An 18,675-nucleotide genomic window follows, 5' to 3' on the forward strand; every position below is an offset into this window, starting at 1 on the left:
AGAAAAGTGGGAAAGAACCCATCCTGACCCCCAAATTTTGAATTAATAAATGTTCTTTATCAAACTATTATACAGATTAATGCACTACAATTTGTGGGATGATTAAAATGACCCTTTGTTATGGGAATCAGCAGCAGAGACCCATAGAATGTAATTGCAAGAAAGTTCAATGTCATATAGCTCTATACTTTAATCCATTAGAACTGATGTGCATTTTGGAGGTTGAAACCTAGCTGTAAAAGAGAATCAGCTTCCTATTACTTACAACCAAATGGCTCCACTTCTAAGCAAAGCTTTTTTTTTAAGGATTTGATGTCATTTTTGGCTTGGATGTTAATTCCTTGAAAACTTTTTTTTTTTAAATAGGTAGAAAGATTCATAGATTTTACAAGCTGCCTTTGCATTTTAAATCCAGTTCCAACTGAATTCTGCATTTCGGCTGAGAACTGATTAAAATAATAAAGACTATGTCAGGATTAACTGATTAGTCACTTGCAGGTAAAACATGCCTTGCTTGTTTAGAGACCAGCTAGCTCATCAAATCGCATATTCAGATGTACTCCTCTGACATCATAAAAAATGATTTTGTTCCTTTATTTTCAGCAGAAAAAAAAAAGTAAAATTTATAACAAATTACTTGACAGCATGATTGAAATGTGTCTCATTTTATACTCCTTCAGTGCTCATCTAATCACTAAGCGGTGACACAAAAGCATAGTCCTAACCTTGAACTCATCTCCCTTTCTGAACTTGATCAAGTTTAACTCAGATAAATGAAGTGGTTGATGATGAAACATACTTCTAGGGATGACACATGTCTGTCAAAAGAAGCTAACAGCCCTGCTCTCGAGATCACAGTCTCCTTAGTGCAGACGTGTGTGAAATAAACATCACTTCCCTGTAATGCAGTGAGGGAATTTCTGCTTTTCCTTGCTTTGTATGCACTAATTTGAGGGACAGAAAATACCTAAAAATAACAGGTTGGGTTATAAGATATAGAACATGTTGTAAATAAATCCAATCAATTAAAATCTCATATTTCCCCTAATGGGGGCCTTTTATATTTGACTTCTGAACTGATTCAAACTAAAACCATGTTAAAATTGTACAGTCTCTCCTGTATAGTATTTCACAGAAGGTGAAGCCCAGCCATTAACCTGCTGTGGCCCTCTAGGGATCTGGCTTAACACTTTTGAGCGCAGTTTTCTCATCCAAACATAAGTATGTCAAAATTAGATCTTGTTCTATATACTATGCATTTACTTTTAAAAAAAAAATGTTCTTTTTGCAAAAAAGAGTACCAAGGTACCTATTGTTAATGTAAGATTTTAGAAATTAATAGTAGTTAGTATTTGCTCTGTTGTTTGTACCGTATTTCTTGCTCAGCTCAAAATTCTGTGATTTGTTTTATTTGCCCCTGAAGCTCATGCATTTTTGATTCTGATATCTTACAAAATACAGAATAAAGCAAGTATGTGCTAACCAGCACAATTCTGTCAGAAATTGGTCAAGAACACATAGCAGGTCAAGTGTTGAACTCTGGTGCAAACTGCAACTTAGCATTTTTAACAGCCTCAGCTACCATTGCACTGACGAAGCATACCTTGGAATTCATAGCAATGGTGATTAAGTCTTTGCTGACAATTCACTTCACCTTCCACACCTCTGCATCATGTTTTACAAGGGGCACGGGGCAGAATCTTAAAGCCAACAAAGATCAGATAGGTTGTAAGCTTTACAACAGCTTAATGTCTCTTAATTAAATCAAAAAGCTCTTTGTTGGGACCCCAAGAGGTTAACACACCCGTAGCAGTGAACCTTCTGAGTAGCCAGCTGACCAGCCAGCCATGTAGGAGTCAGCACCCAGATTAGATGCTGAAAGGTCTCCACAGAGAGGAGAGGGCTATTTTAAAAATTAAATAACTAATGAACGGCACAGCCCGAAACACATAGTTACCTCATCTAATTCCATTTCATCTGGACTCTCCCATGGCTTGATAAATTTCCCACGAGATTTCTTCAAAGGCACAATTATTATGTAGTAACCTCTGCACAAGAATAGATAGAGAAAAATAAGGTTAGTTCGGAGGGAAAAGAAAATGGATTTATCCTTAACTCTTCCACAGACCTGAAGATTAAGACTGAAGGCAAATTATGGATATGGAGTGACTTGTCCATCAATGGCAAATAACCACCTGTTTGTTCAATTTTAAAAACAACATGGGTAGACATTTATGTGTGACTTCAGTGATCTTGTATGGTAATATCACCATGGTTGACTGACCTTTACTAGGTATCATAAACAGAGTGGAAATAGTTCGTTAGTACCTCGGTGCTAGACACATACAAGGTGGGTATACTGAAATCTACCACCACAGGCTGCTGAACCAAGAATTTTCTATGACATTAATTTATAAGATGATTTTTTTAAAGAAGATGTGTAATAAAAATTACTCTAAGCTCATCCAAATGCCTACACGATGACGATGACAATGATTTTCTTTATACACCGTTAAAATACATTTTATTTGGATAAAAAGTTAAAAGCATAAAAATTACTCATCATCTCACAATTATATAAAGATGTAAAGGTTCCCCTCTCTTTCTACCCATCAAATTGCAAACCTTAAGGTAGGTACTGCAGAAATTTGGAGACAGTCACTACCTAAGGGCTTTCAAAATAGGTCTCAGTATAATACCTCTATAGGAAGGGACAAAAGTAAGCGAGTCGTCACACTGAGAACGGCCAAATACAACTTATGTATAAAGGCTCCTTGTCGCCAAATAGATGTGGGTTATTTGTAAAGTTGTTTTGTAACTTCCGTATAGTGTACACTGTGCTCTTATATTCAGAGTTAGGGACTCTGCTCATACTGATTTTTGGTAGTAACTATACAAGGACTTTGAACATAAGGTATAATAATTGCCACCACATTAATCACTTCCTACTTTTTAGGTATTATAGTAAATGCATAATCTCATTTTGCCCTCTCAAAAATCCTTTAAGGACAGGTAAGAGAAAAAAGACAGCTACACAGAGACTGAATGATCGCTCAAGTTAAAACAGATAGTAAGGGGATACAAACCTATATATGTAGAGAGAGATATATATCTCTTACCTATGGCAATAATCTGCTTTTGTTTCATTTATGGAAATTTATTGTGGAAATGAATACACACACCCCCCTACCTCTGCCTCTCAGAGGAAAGGGATGAGAACGGGATGGGTGCTATCAAGCTTGTATCACAATATATTACAGAGACTAATAGTACACACAGGAAGGCCTGTTTGTTCTTATCGCAAAGCAAAACGTGTAATAAACTCAGCAAATCCTGTGTGATAATGAACTCTGTTTCCACAAACAGAGTCTGGAGCAGCTCTGTCCAGTATAGTAGCCGCTAGCCCCTTGCGGCTATCAAGCACTTGAGATGTGGCTAGTCTGAACTGACATGTGCTCTACCTGTAAAAGACACTGGATTTCAAAAACTTAGTATGAAAAATAAATGTAAAATATCTCAGCAATAATTTTTTAATAGCGATCACATGTTAAAATGATAATATTCTGGATATAACGTGTTTTGTAAAAAATGAAATTAAAATTAATGACATCTGTTTCTTTGTACTTTTTACCATAGCTGCTAGAAAGTGTAGTATTTCACATGTGGCTCTCGTTACATTTGTTGGGCAGGGCTGATCTAGAGTGTTCCGGTAGAGAATGCGGCATCTAGAGATACATCTGGCCCAGAATTCAGGATCTGCCACTCATGAGCTGTGTGACCCTGGGCTGATCATCTAACATCCCTGAATCTCAGCTGCATATACTGAAATTGAGAGTAAATAATATCAGACTTATTCTGGAGAAATAAAACAAATGAACACAAAGTGCTTAGCACAGTGTGTGTCACGTAGCACTTCACAGATGCCAGCTGCTACTGGCCGGTACTGACCATCATGGTGGGAGAGATGGATCTGAACACAGACACAGTAGGACACAGTGAAACTCCCTGAGAGTTTCAAACTTTTTCTTCCCCCGATCAATAATTCAAGTCAAACCAGACAACTACAGCAGAATCCGTTCTCCATGGTGCTCTGAGCAACTCATCAGGCTCACGGGGTCACATCACTTAGCCATCCATTTTCTTTCCTACAAACAATGATGACGATCAAGGAGGGTAATGAGAAGGAATAGTGGAGTATGTGAGAGAGGCCAGTATCTTTTATGGTCCAGAGTAAGCTTCCTCCTCTTGCTGTCCTCCCACCACCCGAAGGATTTGCCAAACAGGTCCATCATGTTAAATGAGCATGGAGAAGAATGACAGGGGCTGCAACCTAGCGTACAAAATAACACTGCAGATGGACTTGATAAACACACTTGTCAGGGAACCTCTTGCTTTTCACTACCAATTGCACAAAGTCAGGACAGCTTCTCTTTGCCTAAAGTAATGATACTGCACATGATCAGGGAGCTCCCACTGTCCTCGTTCAGAATCTTGTAAATCAAGGTTAAGCTGATGAATCCTATTAATTTTTCTTCTGCTTTCATACTTTGAGTTGCCGTTCTTGTACATGAAGAAAGAATCCGTTCTGCAGCACTCCCCGACTATTCATTTCATTTGTGGCTTGGATAAGAATTGAACAGCCTTCCCCATAGCAATTAATTAACAGTGTGGCTGGATATCCATAACCTTTTCTCTCCACGGTCACTAAAGCATTCATCTAGAGCAGCCAAAGTGGAGACTTTCAAAGCAGCTCTCACCTATTGAAAGAAATGGGGTGTTGGGAATTTGGAACTCCTGGGTCCAAATCCATACATTTCAACTGTATTCTCTGCAACTGTGACTTTGTAAAGAACCTCGTATTCGCCATTCCTGAAGCCTAACTTTCCCCTGAGGATACTGCTTTCTTTGCAGACTTCTCACATGGTGGCTGTTAATTTATCCCTCTTCCTCTGCCCATGAACCTCAGGTTTAGGGTTTGGGTTTCTTTCCTGGTTCACTGTTGCTTCTTGCAGATATTTTTTCCTCTACCCCTTTGCTAAAATCACAATAAGTCCTCCTTTTGGAAGCTCGTACAATTCAGCTATGCTATGGTCTTCTCTTACTGATTTCTGCCATCTACCAACCTCTTCAGAATCTTTCCTTTATGGAAGTTTTTGTTTTGTTTTGTTTTTCCCAGGGTTAACAGTCTTTTTTTTCCCTCCCAAACTTTGCCATCATTTTGGGTGACTTCAACCTTCAGAGGGCTGGCCCATGCACCACCCAGGGCTCTCAATTTCTTGAGCTCTTCTCTTCCAAAACCCACATCCTCCATTCTGCCTTAGCTAAAATCTGATAGCCTTTCTCTGTGCCTGAACCCAAGGAGCTGAATACAGCTTGAGAAATAATGCACAGGGTAGAATGATGCCATAAGTTCACATTCAGCAAACTCAAACAGGCCTTCAACACTGCCTGGCAATACAGCCACAGCTTCTCTAGTTACCTAGTCCATCCAATCTTCACAGTAAGTTTTTCACACCTTCTCCCCTGGCCTCAAATCTTGGACATACATGCCTCTCCACCAGAAGATGGCCTGCGCTCTTATATACAGAGAAAAGAAAAAGATTTAGACAAGCATTCCCTCGTCGTCTAACAAACTACAAGCCGACCTATATCTGAGTGCAAACCATAATCTTTCCGATCGGTACCGTAGAAGGGCGGACTACACTTTCCAGAGCCAATTACTTTTTCTTGAATTGGATCCTGCATCTCACTCTCTTTGGATGTCTACCATATACTATACCCCTTGTCTCCCATATATCTCGATTTCTCCATCCTCGTTGGATTCTATCGATTAGCTTTCCATCCACATCCTGCTCCAGTCATCACTTTCTCTCTCTCTCCTACCTCTTACTGCCCCAGTTCTGAGAAGAGCTGTGCGTTCTTGCTGTTCTCCATGTCTTCACCTTCCATTCACTTCCCAGTCAACTGTGCTCTAGCTCTGGCCTCATCTGCCCAACTCACCACCTTCACCTGGGTCGTCAGTATTGCATCAAAAGGAGAATTTTTCACTCTCTTCTTACTTGATCTTTTTTTTGTGGTACGCGGGCCTCTCCCCGCTGTGGCCTCTCCCGTTGTGGAGCACAGGCTCCGGACACGCAGGCTCAGCGGTCATGGCTCACGGGCCCAGCCGCTCCGTGGCATGTGGGATCCTCCCGGACCGGGGCACGAACCCGTGTCCCCTGCATTGGCAGGCAGACTCTCAACCACTGTGCCACCAGGGAAGCCCCTTACTCGATCTTTTATCAGAATCTGCGTATTCATAACACCCTCCATGAAACATGTTCAGTTCTTTCTCTGTATCCAACTCTCCTGGTTTTCTACTTAAATCTCTCACCATGTTAACCTTATTTCTTTAGCAGGATTTATTATCTGCTACCCAGCTTTTCAACGGTGGCGTTCCTCAAGGATCTAGCCAAGGATTTGTCTTTACTTCCTCTTTTCTTCCCATGGGATCTCATTCCAGCTCAGGGAATCAGTTATCCGCTAGATGCAAATGATTTACAGATTGACATCTTCAGCCTGGAACGCTCCTCTGAACTCCCCAAGTTTACCCCCTTCCAACTTTATGTCTCCATTTCTATGTCACAAAAGTACCTCAAATTTACTGTGGTTAAAATAAAACAAAAAATACGCCTCCAAAAGTAATCCTCTTCCAATATTGCACCATGATCCATTTTAGGGCACATGCTGTAAACCTAGGTGTTATCACTGATGATCTGCATTAACTCTCTCCCTCCCTCATACCCAAACTACCGCTGAGTCCTATTACTTCCAAACTATCTATAGTGCATTCACTTCTCCCCATCTCTGCCGCCACCGCTCTGGCTTCATTCCATTGTCTCATGCCTGGGTTGCTCCTAATTTTGTCTCCTAATTTTCTCTCTCTGTTGAGTTAAACTCCCTTTAGTCCAGTCTCTTAAATTTTCATTTTGCAATAGAAAATTAATTGTAACATTTCCATTGATCCTCATTTGTCTTAGGATAAATACCAAAGGCATTATACGACTCAGCAGGATCCTGCCTGAATCCATCTCTCTGTGCTCTCTGAGCTACGCCCTGGTGGGCTTTTAGTTTCTTGAATTTACTTGGTCCATTCTGTCTTTGCTCATTCTATACCATGTGTCTAGAACCTTCTGTCACTCCCAACAAATCCCAAGTTATCTTCTCTCTTTCCTCAAATAGCAACTCACTTTTTTACTTCCTAACTCAAACCTTCCCTGACCTCTGCTTAGACCAATGACCCCTATTACATGGTCTCAATGAACCATTTTTAGTCCATAATTTTCTTATACGTTTAAGACATATTCATATACTTAGAAACACATTGCTAAAGCAGTTACACATATAATTTCCCCAAATTTGCTAACGTTGCCATTTTATCACTGAGTTCTTTTTTCACTGAAAAGTGGAAGTGGGTGAAGCAGGTAACTCTTGGGGATTTATGCCTCCCCTAGATCGGGAAGTCAAAAACATTTTGAGGCTCTTCTCTTGCATTAGAACTTTCCAACTTGAAACCTCATCAAGCTTTTCTCTTTTCTCCAAACCAGCCTAATGACATGCCTTAATGTCTTTTAGTTACCAGCAAAGCGGTGATCCTGGTTCTAATGTCATGTGGTATTAGGTAAGGTAAGATGACTCTGTAAAGTGAGTAACTAACATATACCCTGCAAATTCATATCAACTAAATCATGTGAACTGAAAGAACTTGCTTGAAATGCAAAAAAAAAAAAAAAAAAAAAATGCTTTTGGACATAGAGCAGCTTCCCATATGGGTAAAATTAAACTTTATACTCTGTTTGCCTGTCTAACTCAAGGCTGAAGTTTAGCCTTCAAATACCCTTTTCAACATAGACCTTCACTATTAAACTAATGGAAAATAAATAACTTGAGAATCAATATATCCGGAGAGCCCTCGACTACTCATAATGTAAGCTGTGTTTTCCCAGTATATTAGATTTAATTAGATAAGTTAAATATAACCTTCAGAATTTTAATTATCCTATGTAAAGTTTTACTAATTTTATTTAATATGTTATCATCAAGGGGCCCAGTTCCATATAATTATATGGGAAGGTGAGCTCTGGTCTTCGTGGCAGTACCACTTCAAATTCTGGCAGGCTTTTTGTATTAACAGTCCATACTAGCATTCTCCAACTCATTATTTAACTGGGAGGTCAACATTTGTCTCAGAGTTTAATGATGAATGTCATTCCTTGAATCATTTTTTGATTTTTTTTTTTTCCTGGCTTTGGTCATTTGGGTATATATTGTTTAAATCAAATTAATTAACCACAGGAAAACCAAAGCAGGTTGAATGATCTTTCTAGTTTCTCTGTTTAAATTAAGGTTTCTAATCTTTTAAGCTATGTGTTGTCAGACAAGTTATTAATTGTCTTAAGCCTCATTTTCCTCATTTGTAAAATGGCAGATGATAATGCTGACTGTGTCTAGCCTCTCCCTTTACCTCTCCTCTAAATTCTCATGACAATCTACTGATTTTATTGTTCCACATTTAACATACATTTCCATAATCTGTGGCCAAGTGCATGTACCTGATGCCTCTTGGTTCTGAGGTTTGTCTGGGGCAGTCCTATTGACATCTAATTGTTATGGAGTTCTTAAATGTTTAGCAATTGTCCTAGGAAAAAATATCCTGGTTTGGTCAATCATTTTATGGTCACAGAGGCATGGTTGTGGTTCAACATGTAGACTCTGGAGCCAGACTGCCTAAGTTCAAATCTTTCCTCTCTGGTTATGCTATTGTGTTGCCAGGGCCAATTAGTATACTACCTTATAGCTTCGTCAGCTGTAAAATGAAGAGGACCCTTGGTGTGAAGATTACAGCAGTCACTGTGTGCAGTGTCCTTTGAAGAACACCTAGTAAGTCCTCTGTCCCTATTAACTAGTAGCAGTATCAACTCTATGATCTTGGCTGGGCCACTTAGTGTCTTTGGGCCTCACTTTACTCACCTGTAAAAGGGGAGACCACCTACCTCACAGGGTTATTGTGAGACGTTAGTGAAATGCTCTAATACCTTCAGTAAATTGTAAAGCTCTATACAAATTTAAGCCTTTACTACTTCAGTTAACAAACATATGATGTGTGAATTAAACATTAAACAGCTTATACACACCGAGCTGATAATAGTGGTGCATGTGTGTTATGAAACAACTTTGCTTCCAAGAATGTCTTTCTTTGAAAGAAAAAGTAGGTAATAAATTTAAAATTTTATAAAACACCCTCATTCTTCGTTTCTATTTTTCATAAACATGAAATGGTTGCTAGGGAGTTAATTTACATTGGGTACCTTCTGGCAGCTTTTTCTCTGAATACAATCTGTGTAGTGCTTTTTTTTCTTATCAGAGTAAAATCCTGCTCTATAGAGTCACAGAAGTCCTCTTTGTCACCACAACTTGCTTCTGACGGATGGTGGCATTGCTAGAGTTTCTGACCAGCATTCTGCCCGCTAAATGTATTCAAAGAGAAGGTTGAAGCCCCACAAAATTCGTAGTACTAGAACCTGCAGTACCAATGTGGCTGTTTCGTGAAAAACCTGGCCCTTCGCTGAGGGAGCTCCCAGCTTCTCCACACAAAACCCAAGTGTGAAATCACAGAAGCAAGGAGCTATGTCTGCATTACGTTTACAAGAGACAGATTTATTTTCCGATGGTGAGGAGTTTGGAGGTGGGGATCAAGACCTCTCAATTATCTTGGCCGGAAACGAGGAAAGCCTGGTTTCTGTTGGTAAACAAAACAGCCGTTCAATCATCAAAATTGTATTTTGATAGGAAAACAAATTGGAAGCATCTTTGTAGCTAGCTTTTACCTAAACACAAGTTAGCAACCCACCCCAGAGCTCTGGAATCGATTCTGTTTTCTCCCCTCATTTCTCCCTTACAATACTTAACAGAAAGCTCCACTCTAATTTCTGAACTGCAAGTGGTACCTCATGGCACACAGCGTTTTGTCATATTTGACGATGCCACATGAACCAACCTAGAAGACTGGATGGGTAACTTTATGCTATTATCCCTTTAAAAAACATAGTGAATATGAATTATCTAAGGATTTTTGCTAACAGGAGATTTGTTTGTCATTTCTTATGGTTCTTATACTTTTCCCCAGTTTTGTCTTTTGCTCTTGTCTTTCCCCCAGAGTGTTTAGAATATATTTCTGGGAATCTTTACTTCATTTCTAGAACAGAGTTTTTTCCATAATGGTTTGCTTTCTTTTTCTGTTTTGTAATAGTCTCTGATCTTTGTTACCAAAGTTTTATCCCTTTTCTTTGACTCCCATGTCAAATATTACAAAGAAGAAGTACAAAAATTAACAAAACAAAGAAAAATTGCACAAGTCTTTCTCTCTGAGAGACTATATTCTGCAATATTCTCAATTCATTCAGAGGTTGGGAAATGAAAAAGAAGTCTGTCACCAATGGACTAAACTGTCATTTCCCAATAATGTCTGAGACATTCTACCAAACTAATTTGGTAAATAGCCATTAAAATCTTTTTTTTAATATATAAAGAAAAGTCTTGAAATCTAATAGTAAAAACTACAGATTATGTGCCACTATTTTCATCTTTTATTTACTCTTTCCCTGAAAAGACAGCACATGTTTTTAACAGACTCAATTTATAGCCCATATAAACTATACAGACTGTTCCTTCATTGTTTGTGACTATTTGACCTTCTCTAAATCTTTCTCATCATTCAAGACTTATTAGATATCAGCTCCTTCTGGATATCTCCCTTGACATCCGAGTTGGGCTAGAATTCTGTATTTATGTTTCTACAGTACCTGGCAGTACTTGCTCCATATATTCTTATTATCTGTTTCCTGTATCTGTTTTCCCACTATAAGGTAGGGCTTTATCTCAATCATCTTTCTATTTCCAGACCTAGTGCTGGCAATACAGTATGTCTAGAATACATGTTTGTTGGATGCCAGCTGAAAAGTCGTAATGGATGGGTAAGACGTGGACCAATAACAAGTGCTAGTCTTTGTCTTGCTTGGGCAATACCACATGTGCTGTCCTCTGCCTGAAACAGCGTCTCCCCACCCCCACTCCCATGGACCAGCTTATTGTGATTCTTTAAGCCTCAGCTTAGATGTTGCTTTTTTCAGGGCCTCTTCCCTGAACTACCCAACGGGGGTTGGGAGCTCCTCCTGTGGCCTCCCCTATCCAACTAACTTTTGGTATCACAGGACTCCACTCCACCTGACTCTCTACTTGTCCAAATTCCCCAATTACCTATACTATGTAAGAGCCATGAGAAAGTCAGCATTCTCTCCACTGAATTCCTGCAACATTGTCTGGAACTATGGTGGGAGATCAAACAATATCCATAGAATATTTAAACAATAGCAAAATAAAATCTCCCTTTCATACTAAATTTTGCTGGAATCAAAATCACACTAATATTCCATTCTTCTTTTTAGTTTTCTAAATGATAGAAGAGTGGACAAAAATGGAGACTCATGTAAATAGAGACTGATTTCACTGACACCTCATGTAAAATGTACACAAAATTAAACTCATTAATTTCCTCCTGATCTTTCATCCTTCAGGATGAATGGCAGCATCATTTATTTTGTCATCCAATCTCAGACCTCAGAGTCATCTATGACATTTTCCTCTGCCTCGTTCCCTCCATTAAGACAGCTGCCAATTCCTACTTCTCTGTCTGCCTCTGCATCCCATTTCCACCATCACCGTCTCACTTCAGAATCTTGTTACTTGCCTAGAGTCAACTAACTGCACAATGACTGCCCAAAACTTTTCTCTGTGGTGCTCCAATCCTTCCGACATGCCTTCAGGAGCCATCTTCCCTAAGAACTTTCCTACATTATGTCACCAGATTGCTACTAAATGTAAAGGCTCCAACCATCCATGAACTATGTAGAAATGCCTCTGCTTGACCTTCAAACCTTTCATAGCAAGTTTCATCCAAACTTGATCATGTGGGATAGAAGAAATGACAAAGGGTTTAGTCTTATCCCAAGCCGGGAGCACAGTTCCTAACATGCAGCAGACACACAATAAATATTTCCTAAAATGGCAAAGAAGGAAACTTAGGTATTACACAGATGATATCATGCCACTCTCCTGCATAAAGTCCTTTAATGGACTGTCACTATCTATAGGATACAGTTCCAACTTCTGAGCACAACTTCCCTCTTGTATACCTGCCTCTCACTACTATTGCCCTGGCTCTCTGAGCACATGCCTTACAGAATCACTTGCTTCCTTTACTAATGAGCCTTTGCGTACGATTTCCTTCCTCTGATTTTTTTGTATGCCTGTCATCGGTCCTTCAAGATTAAATTCAGAAACTTTCCTGATCCATTTCATTCTGGATTAGCTACTCTTAAGATAGAGTATGGTTCTATCGCACATGTTGCATCTGTCTATTTCTCTGTATTCCTCACTCTGTGGTAAACTCTTCGAAGACAGGGACCACATCCTCTTTTTCTGTTCTCCAGGGTCTACCACAGTACTCATACTTAATATACTTTGGTGAAAACACTTTTTTTCTTCTACTGGCTACCATCAACTAGCTATATACAACCAACAAACTACTTAATGGACTGGATTTAATTTCCACTTCAGGCCCATTGGCCTCTACACTGTGCTCCATCCAAACCAGAAAAAAATTACATTTTCTAGCTTTCATGTTTCTTCTAATGTCATTCTGAACTTCAACTTGTTGAAATTTCTCCCATCTTTCAGCACACATGTAAAACAGCAGTGTCTTGTACTGTTTTTTTTTTGTATCCAATTTCCTAAAGTTTCTTTTAGCATTGTAGTATTTTCTAAGAATTCCTCACCATTAGAGTAACACTCGCCAAATAGCAGTTATTCGACTATTCACATTATTCTATACACCACGACGTAAACTTCTTTATGGTAAGGTTCATGTTCTATTTGTCTATCTCTCCTAAATTATACCATTTCTGGAACGTAAAGAAACACTCTCATTAATGTTAAAGTGATGAGAATCTGTGTCACAATGAACTCTAGAACACAATGCAACAGAACTTGAATAACAAAACTATGAGCCTGTGCAGAAGACTCTGACTCTACATACAGCAATATAGTCTTTTATAACCACATATTCCCGAGATTTAACCTTTTTTTTTCTTGCTTACATGCATTTCTATCCTTCAGCCCTAACCTTCGATCAACTTACTTTATATTCTCATTTGCAGGTACTTCGGGCAGTTGCACGGTAATCATGCCATCCAAGTTGGTCTTCCCAATGAAGGCAGGCTTGGTACGTAGAACATCTGGTGCAGTCTTTGCGGTTACCCTGTGCTGCAGGCCCCCAGCACTGTTGCCACGATTTGTCAGCACAAATGAATATGACTTCTCAGGCTTCAGGTTGACAATTAACTTCTGGGTAGCTCGGCCATCCACTTCTTCTACCATTTTCCCATCGTCGTAAAGAATCTAGAGAGATACGACCAATCAAAGAGATTTGGTTATCAGTCAGGCAATGAATATTTTCTAACTAATATGGTACTTGCTTATGGAAAATACATATGGGTCATTTCTAATTTGGGGAATTTCCTAAGCCTGAAAGTGCTAATAAATTCTAGAGATGGCATCAATTTTCTTTTGTTTCTTATTGTGTAATGATACAATGTTTCTAAGTCTATCAAAAATACACAAAGAAATGTACAATATCTTAACAGTATGTGGCCCGTCAGTTGTCTGTGAAATGTTCTAGGTTTCAATGCATCATCCATACCACTTTTTCCCAAACACTTCCATTCTTGTTCCCAAATATATTTTTACTTTCAAAAATGTTTCTTTTTCTTTCACAGACTTGTACTTCTTGCTAACATTTGCCAATATCTCTCAATGGGAAACTAAAGTTTAAAATATTCAAAGAATTCAGGCCAATTAACAAATTACTTAAATCCCAGGATACTGCATTACAAACAGGTAGAAACCATGTAAATTTCATTTCCTGATGAAAAAACAAAAGCATTAGCTTAGATGTAAAAAGTTCAACTTGGAAGTGCTAGGTGACCCACAAAGAATGCCGGCCCTGGGTTTGAGCTGCTGCCTTCTCTGGAGAGGGGAAAGGTCACACTGCCAAAGAGCCAGACTCAGTCTGTTATGTGAAAGCCACAGAGAGAATAACAAGTATGTGTGGCTGACTCAAAGCAGTCTGTATGCTTTGTAAGTAACTTACCCAAGTGACCTGCCCCCTCCACTTTTACCAGTGATATCTTCTTACACATTAGAAAACAACTTACTTTGAAAGGCATGGCAGAATTATAATTCTCTGGAATCTCCCAAGACAGTAGCACTGAAGTCTTCATTACTGCTTTGACATGAAAATTTTTTGCAAACACTGCTGGAAAAGGAAAAACAGTGTATTTAAACTACTCCTAAAAACGTATGACTTGTCCTTTTCCATGGACGGGAGGGCTTAAGCTAGATGCCATCTACTTTGATCGGACAGAGAAGTGTGATTTGCCTACCTGTTAAGAGCATTCATTTTAATACCTCATTCTCATAAAGATCTCTCCTTTCTCTCCCATTCAGTCAACTATATTGTGTTTTCCTTACCTGAGAACATTGGGGTGCTGTCAGCCAGACTTGCTTGGCATTCTCTAACTGAAATCTAAGGCATCCAAAACATATTAAGTTTCACATACTTTACCTTTTTGCTTTTGCTGAACCTATTAATATGAATGGGCCGATCAGTTATTTATAGCTTCAAAATACTGATTTCCAAAGACCGACATTCCTTTAAGGGAGAAAGGCCGTAAGCAGACAAATCCTACCTTGATCCACAGGCAGTGTCCTGAACTGGACACTGGGACTATACGGCCCGGGGCCTTTGCTCGTGTGAGCACGTACTTTTACATCATATGTGGTATCTGGTTTTAAGCCACTGAGTGTCAGAGTGGTGTCAGCTGGAACAATAAGCTGCTCCATTGGAAGAAGAGGGATGTTGATATCCCTATACAGAAGGGTATACTTGGTGATAATGCCATTTCTCTCTGCCAGGACAGGTGGCTGCCAAGATATCTGGACAGAGGTTGACGTGCTGCCATCTGAGTGGAGGTTTTGAGGGAATCCAGTTGGGACTTCTTCTGGAACAGAGATCTCCTTCACCATCTCCTCCCCAAAGCCCACTTTGTTTCTGGCTGAGAGCCTGAAGATGTACGATGCTCCTTTGTGGATGTCTGTCGCTGTGAAGTGATCTTCTTTTTCAGAGAACTCCAGAGTAGTGAGTGGCTCCAAATCCTTCCGGCCAAATTTTAGACGGTAGCCCTGGAGGGGTCCAAATGTGTCCACGGGGGGGTGCCACTGAACGAGAGCAGTATTCATCTGAGTGTGGTTAATCACAAGCCGGGGTTTCCCTGGAACTGGAGCACACAGGAGGGAGTGGTGAGACCACCCTATGTGGGTGTTTGCATTTCAATCACCGATGAACGGGAATGCCACTCCATGGGCATGCCCATGCCTTTACTTATAAAAAAAGCCAAGGCTCGGTCTATATGCCTTTGTGGAAACATGCTCCTTCTCATACTCTTTTAAGGTAAGGTGAGATATTAGAATTTGATAATGGACAGAAAATAGGAATTATTATTGAAATGATAATTTAAGGAGATTTTTAAAAACATCTTCACATTTCAAATCTTAACACATAGAGGGTTCATGCCGCAGAGAAATGAAGCTCAGTAAGGATTAGCCAATTAGGTACAGCTAATAAGAATAATAATTAAAATATATTTAATTAATGGGTCCATGCAATGTACCAGACACTGTACTAAGAACGTTACATGTAGTATCTCACTTGATTTACATCCTTCACTCCTATGTGCCCTGCTTAGTTATTATCTTCACTTTGTATAATAAAAAAATGAAACAGAGAGATAGAAAACTGGGCAAAGTTAGATGCGTACTAAGTGAGGATGCTACAAGACAAACATAGGTCTGTCTGAATCCATGGCCCAAACAACTTAACTAGTATGTTGATTACAAGTTTAAAAAAAAAGGTAATGTAAAATAATGTTGCTCTGACTTACTGTGGATCTAATTTGCATTTTTTTGTTTATACCATCCACACCAGTCATTCTCATCAAGTTTTGCATCTAGTAAAATAGGAATTATATTAAGACCTACACCATATTGTTGTTATGAATATTAAATGCGGAAATGCATGTAAAAGCCTTAGAACAGTGTTTTACATTTCATTAATAATAATAATTATTAATAATCAGAATATTAAGGTTTTTGTGGTCAGGGGCTAAGTACATAATTTCTTTTCAAGCTAAATAAGTTAGATATGTGAATAGGTCTAATATACTCAATGTATTATTACAACCATATATATATATTTTTTAACACAATAATTATTCCTGGAATCCACAGACAAGGACAGTGGTAAACAGCACAGAGCCAGGAGTTTCTTTGGAAATAGTCCAAAGATGAGGGAGGGGAAAAGAGTATTAACAGAACTAAAAATAAGTTAATAGAAAGGGGAGAGAATATGGTCAAAAGGGAGGAAAGCTTACACTAATGGCAATGAAAAATACACAGGCAATGAAAAACAGTATCATAGGTATGCAGATATAAGTTAAAAACAAAAACAAACTAGAAAGGTGTTGAGATAATATACAGAATATTAACTTCAAAAGTTACTCGGTTAACCTGCTCACTATATATTTCAGACCCCAGAAGTGGTGTGCTTTGTCCAAGAACAAATTCTTTGTGATATTTCTATCCTTAACCAATGAAGTAATATAATAGTTTTGTTTCACATGTTGGATACGTTCATAGTAAGTGGGTTCATCATGTGTGGGAAAATAGTTCCTGAAGTTTTTAATGGCAATTATGTACACGTGTTGAAGGTTGACCCAGAAACCAAACCAATCCAAACCAAAAACTGTAGACTCACTGTTTCTCATGGAAAGGTGTATCCGATATCTTACTAACCAACTACGAAACTCTCAGAACAAACCCGTTCCTAAGTTGGTGAGTGCTTGAATTATTCCATTTATTTTTATTTTAAATATATTTAAAATTATTTTCATTTAAAATCACTTTAAAATAGATATTGGCAAGTATCCTCAATTTCTCTCTATGTGTGTATAGTATTTACATGATTTGCCCATTAAAATATCAATGACGTCAAGAATTAAACATTTGAGACTCTGCTGAGAAAAAAATGGGCCTTTCAGCAGAAAATACATCCTTCAATAAACAAAACCTGGTTGAAACTTTTGGGGAAAAACATAACAATTAGGTCTCCACATTTTCCAGGGACAATATATTTTATTAAAAATATTTATCGAGGGCTTCCCTGGTGGCGCGGTGGTTGGGAGTCCGCCTGCCGATGCAGGGGACATGGGTTCATGCCCCGGTCCGGGAAGATCCCACATGCCGCGGAGCGGCTGGGCCCGTGAGCCATGGCCGCTGAGCCTGTGCGTCCAGAGCCTGTGCTCTGCAACGGGAGAGGCCACAACAGTGAGAGGCCCGCATACCACAAAAAAAAAAAAAAAAATATATATTTATCGAAAGTTTTCAAAATTCTGGTTATGAAGAACTGCATCATAGTAAATACACTGTGCACCTTGTTTCTATAAGATGCATGTGAAGGGAGGATAAATAAAACAATTTAAAATTTCCTGCAACCACAAATATAGGTTGGATTGTAATAATATTTGTCAGCCATATATGAGTATGCTTTTATTATCTGGTGTTTCACTTCATAATATTGCTACGGTACAAATTTGGAGAAATTTAACAAACTCGTAAATTATAAGAAAAAAAGATCTCATGGCCTTATGAAAACGTACATCTATTCTTCTGTGATAGTCAAAGCCTAGGTTGCACTAATGCCTTTTGTTTTTGATGCTGGCATGCCCTTTCTTGTTCTGGGATATAAACACTGTGGGCTTGGTACCATGAAATAAAAGCAATGCTCTAGAAGTAAGAGCGTCAGTTCTGATCTACTGGTTCCCACTGCTGTGCCAGAAGCACCTCAGTCTGCTCTCCACTGCCAAGACAGCCACTCCTTTCCCTGGCAGAAGTTTCACTGAGCCTGAAAACTATGAGACAATCGGCCTGGAAGCAACAAGATGCACTAGTGAAGGAGTCAAGAAAGAAATGAAAGCTGAGGCAGCTAGAGGAAGAACTCCCAGCATTGCCTCAGGAGAGGTTAACCACATGAAGGGAACACCTAAAATCTCCCCAAATGTGTGAATAGTAGATGCAGTTTAAATAAGCTAGGGTAAGGGTTTTATGGACAGTTGTGGTATTTCATCCAGGGAGTAACAAGTAGAAAAAAGGGAAAAGGAATGAGGAGAGTTCTACAACACTGCATGAATGGTTAAAGAGAATTCTCCAGAACTGCACGTGTTGGCAATGAAACTCACTCCATCTCTGGCTTCCAGAAATTCTATGTATGAAACATTTACCAACTACTCACTTTAATGTAAGGACTTATATAATGGCATGTAGGCATTTGGGTGGGAAAATAAAAGATGGATAATGCAGGGTCCTTGTCCTCTGATCAGTGCATACTCCAGGTGGAGAAATGAAGAGGACCAGTAGATGGTGCTGCATGTGGAGTTGGGTCCAAGGTTCTAATGCCTTAGGGATATT

General features: G+C 39.1%; 1 protein-coding gene across 16 annotated transcripts in view; it reads right to left on the reverse strand.

Annotated features, from left to right (window-relative positions):
* PTPRD (protein tyrosine phosphatase receptor type D) overlaps positions 1–18,675 on the reverse strand; it is a 2,143,764-nt gene that overhangs the window by 146,643 nt on the left and 1,978,446 nt on the right. For 8 of the 16 annotated variants that reach the window (XM_060300920.1, XM_060300919.1, XM_060300918.1 and 5 more), the window contains 4 exons: positions 14,844–15,431; positions 14,310–14,410; positions 13,235–13,494; positions 1,958–2,048 (listed from right to left, as the gene is read on the reverse strand). In XM_060300920.1, the coding sequence (XP_060156903.1) occupies positions 1,958–2,048; positions 13,235–13,494; positions 14,310–14,410; positions 14,844–15,431 (1,040 nt within the window). The remainder of the gene's footprint in view (positions 1–1,957; positions 2,049–13,234; positions 13,495–14,309; positions 14,411–14,843; positions 15,432–18,675) is intronic. The other 8 variants (XM_030877163.2, XM_060300928.1, XM_060300927.1 and 5 more) reach the window with 2 other exon arrangements.

This window comes from Globicephala melas, chromosome 6, assembly GCF_963455315.2.
Source record: "Globicephala melas chromosome 6, mGloMel1.2, whole genome shotgun sequence".
Lineage (NCBI taxonomy): Eukaryota > Metazoa > Chordata > Mammalia > Artiodactyla > Delphinidae > Globicephala > Globicephala melas.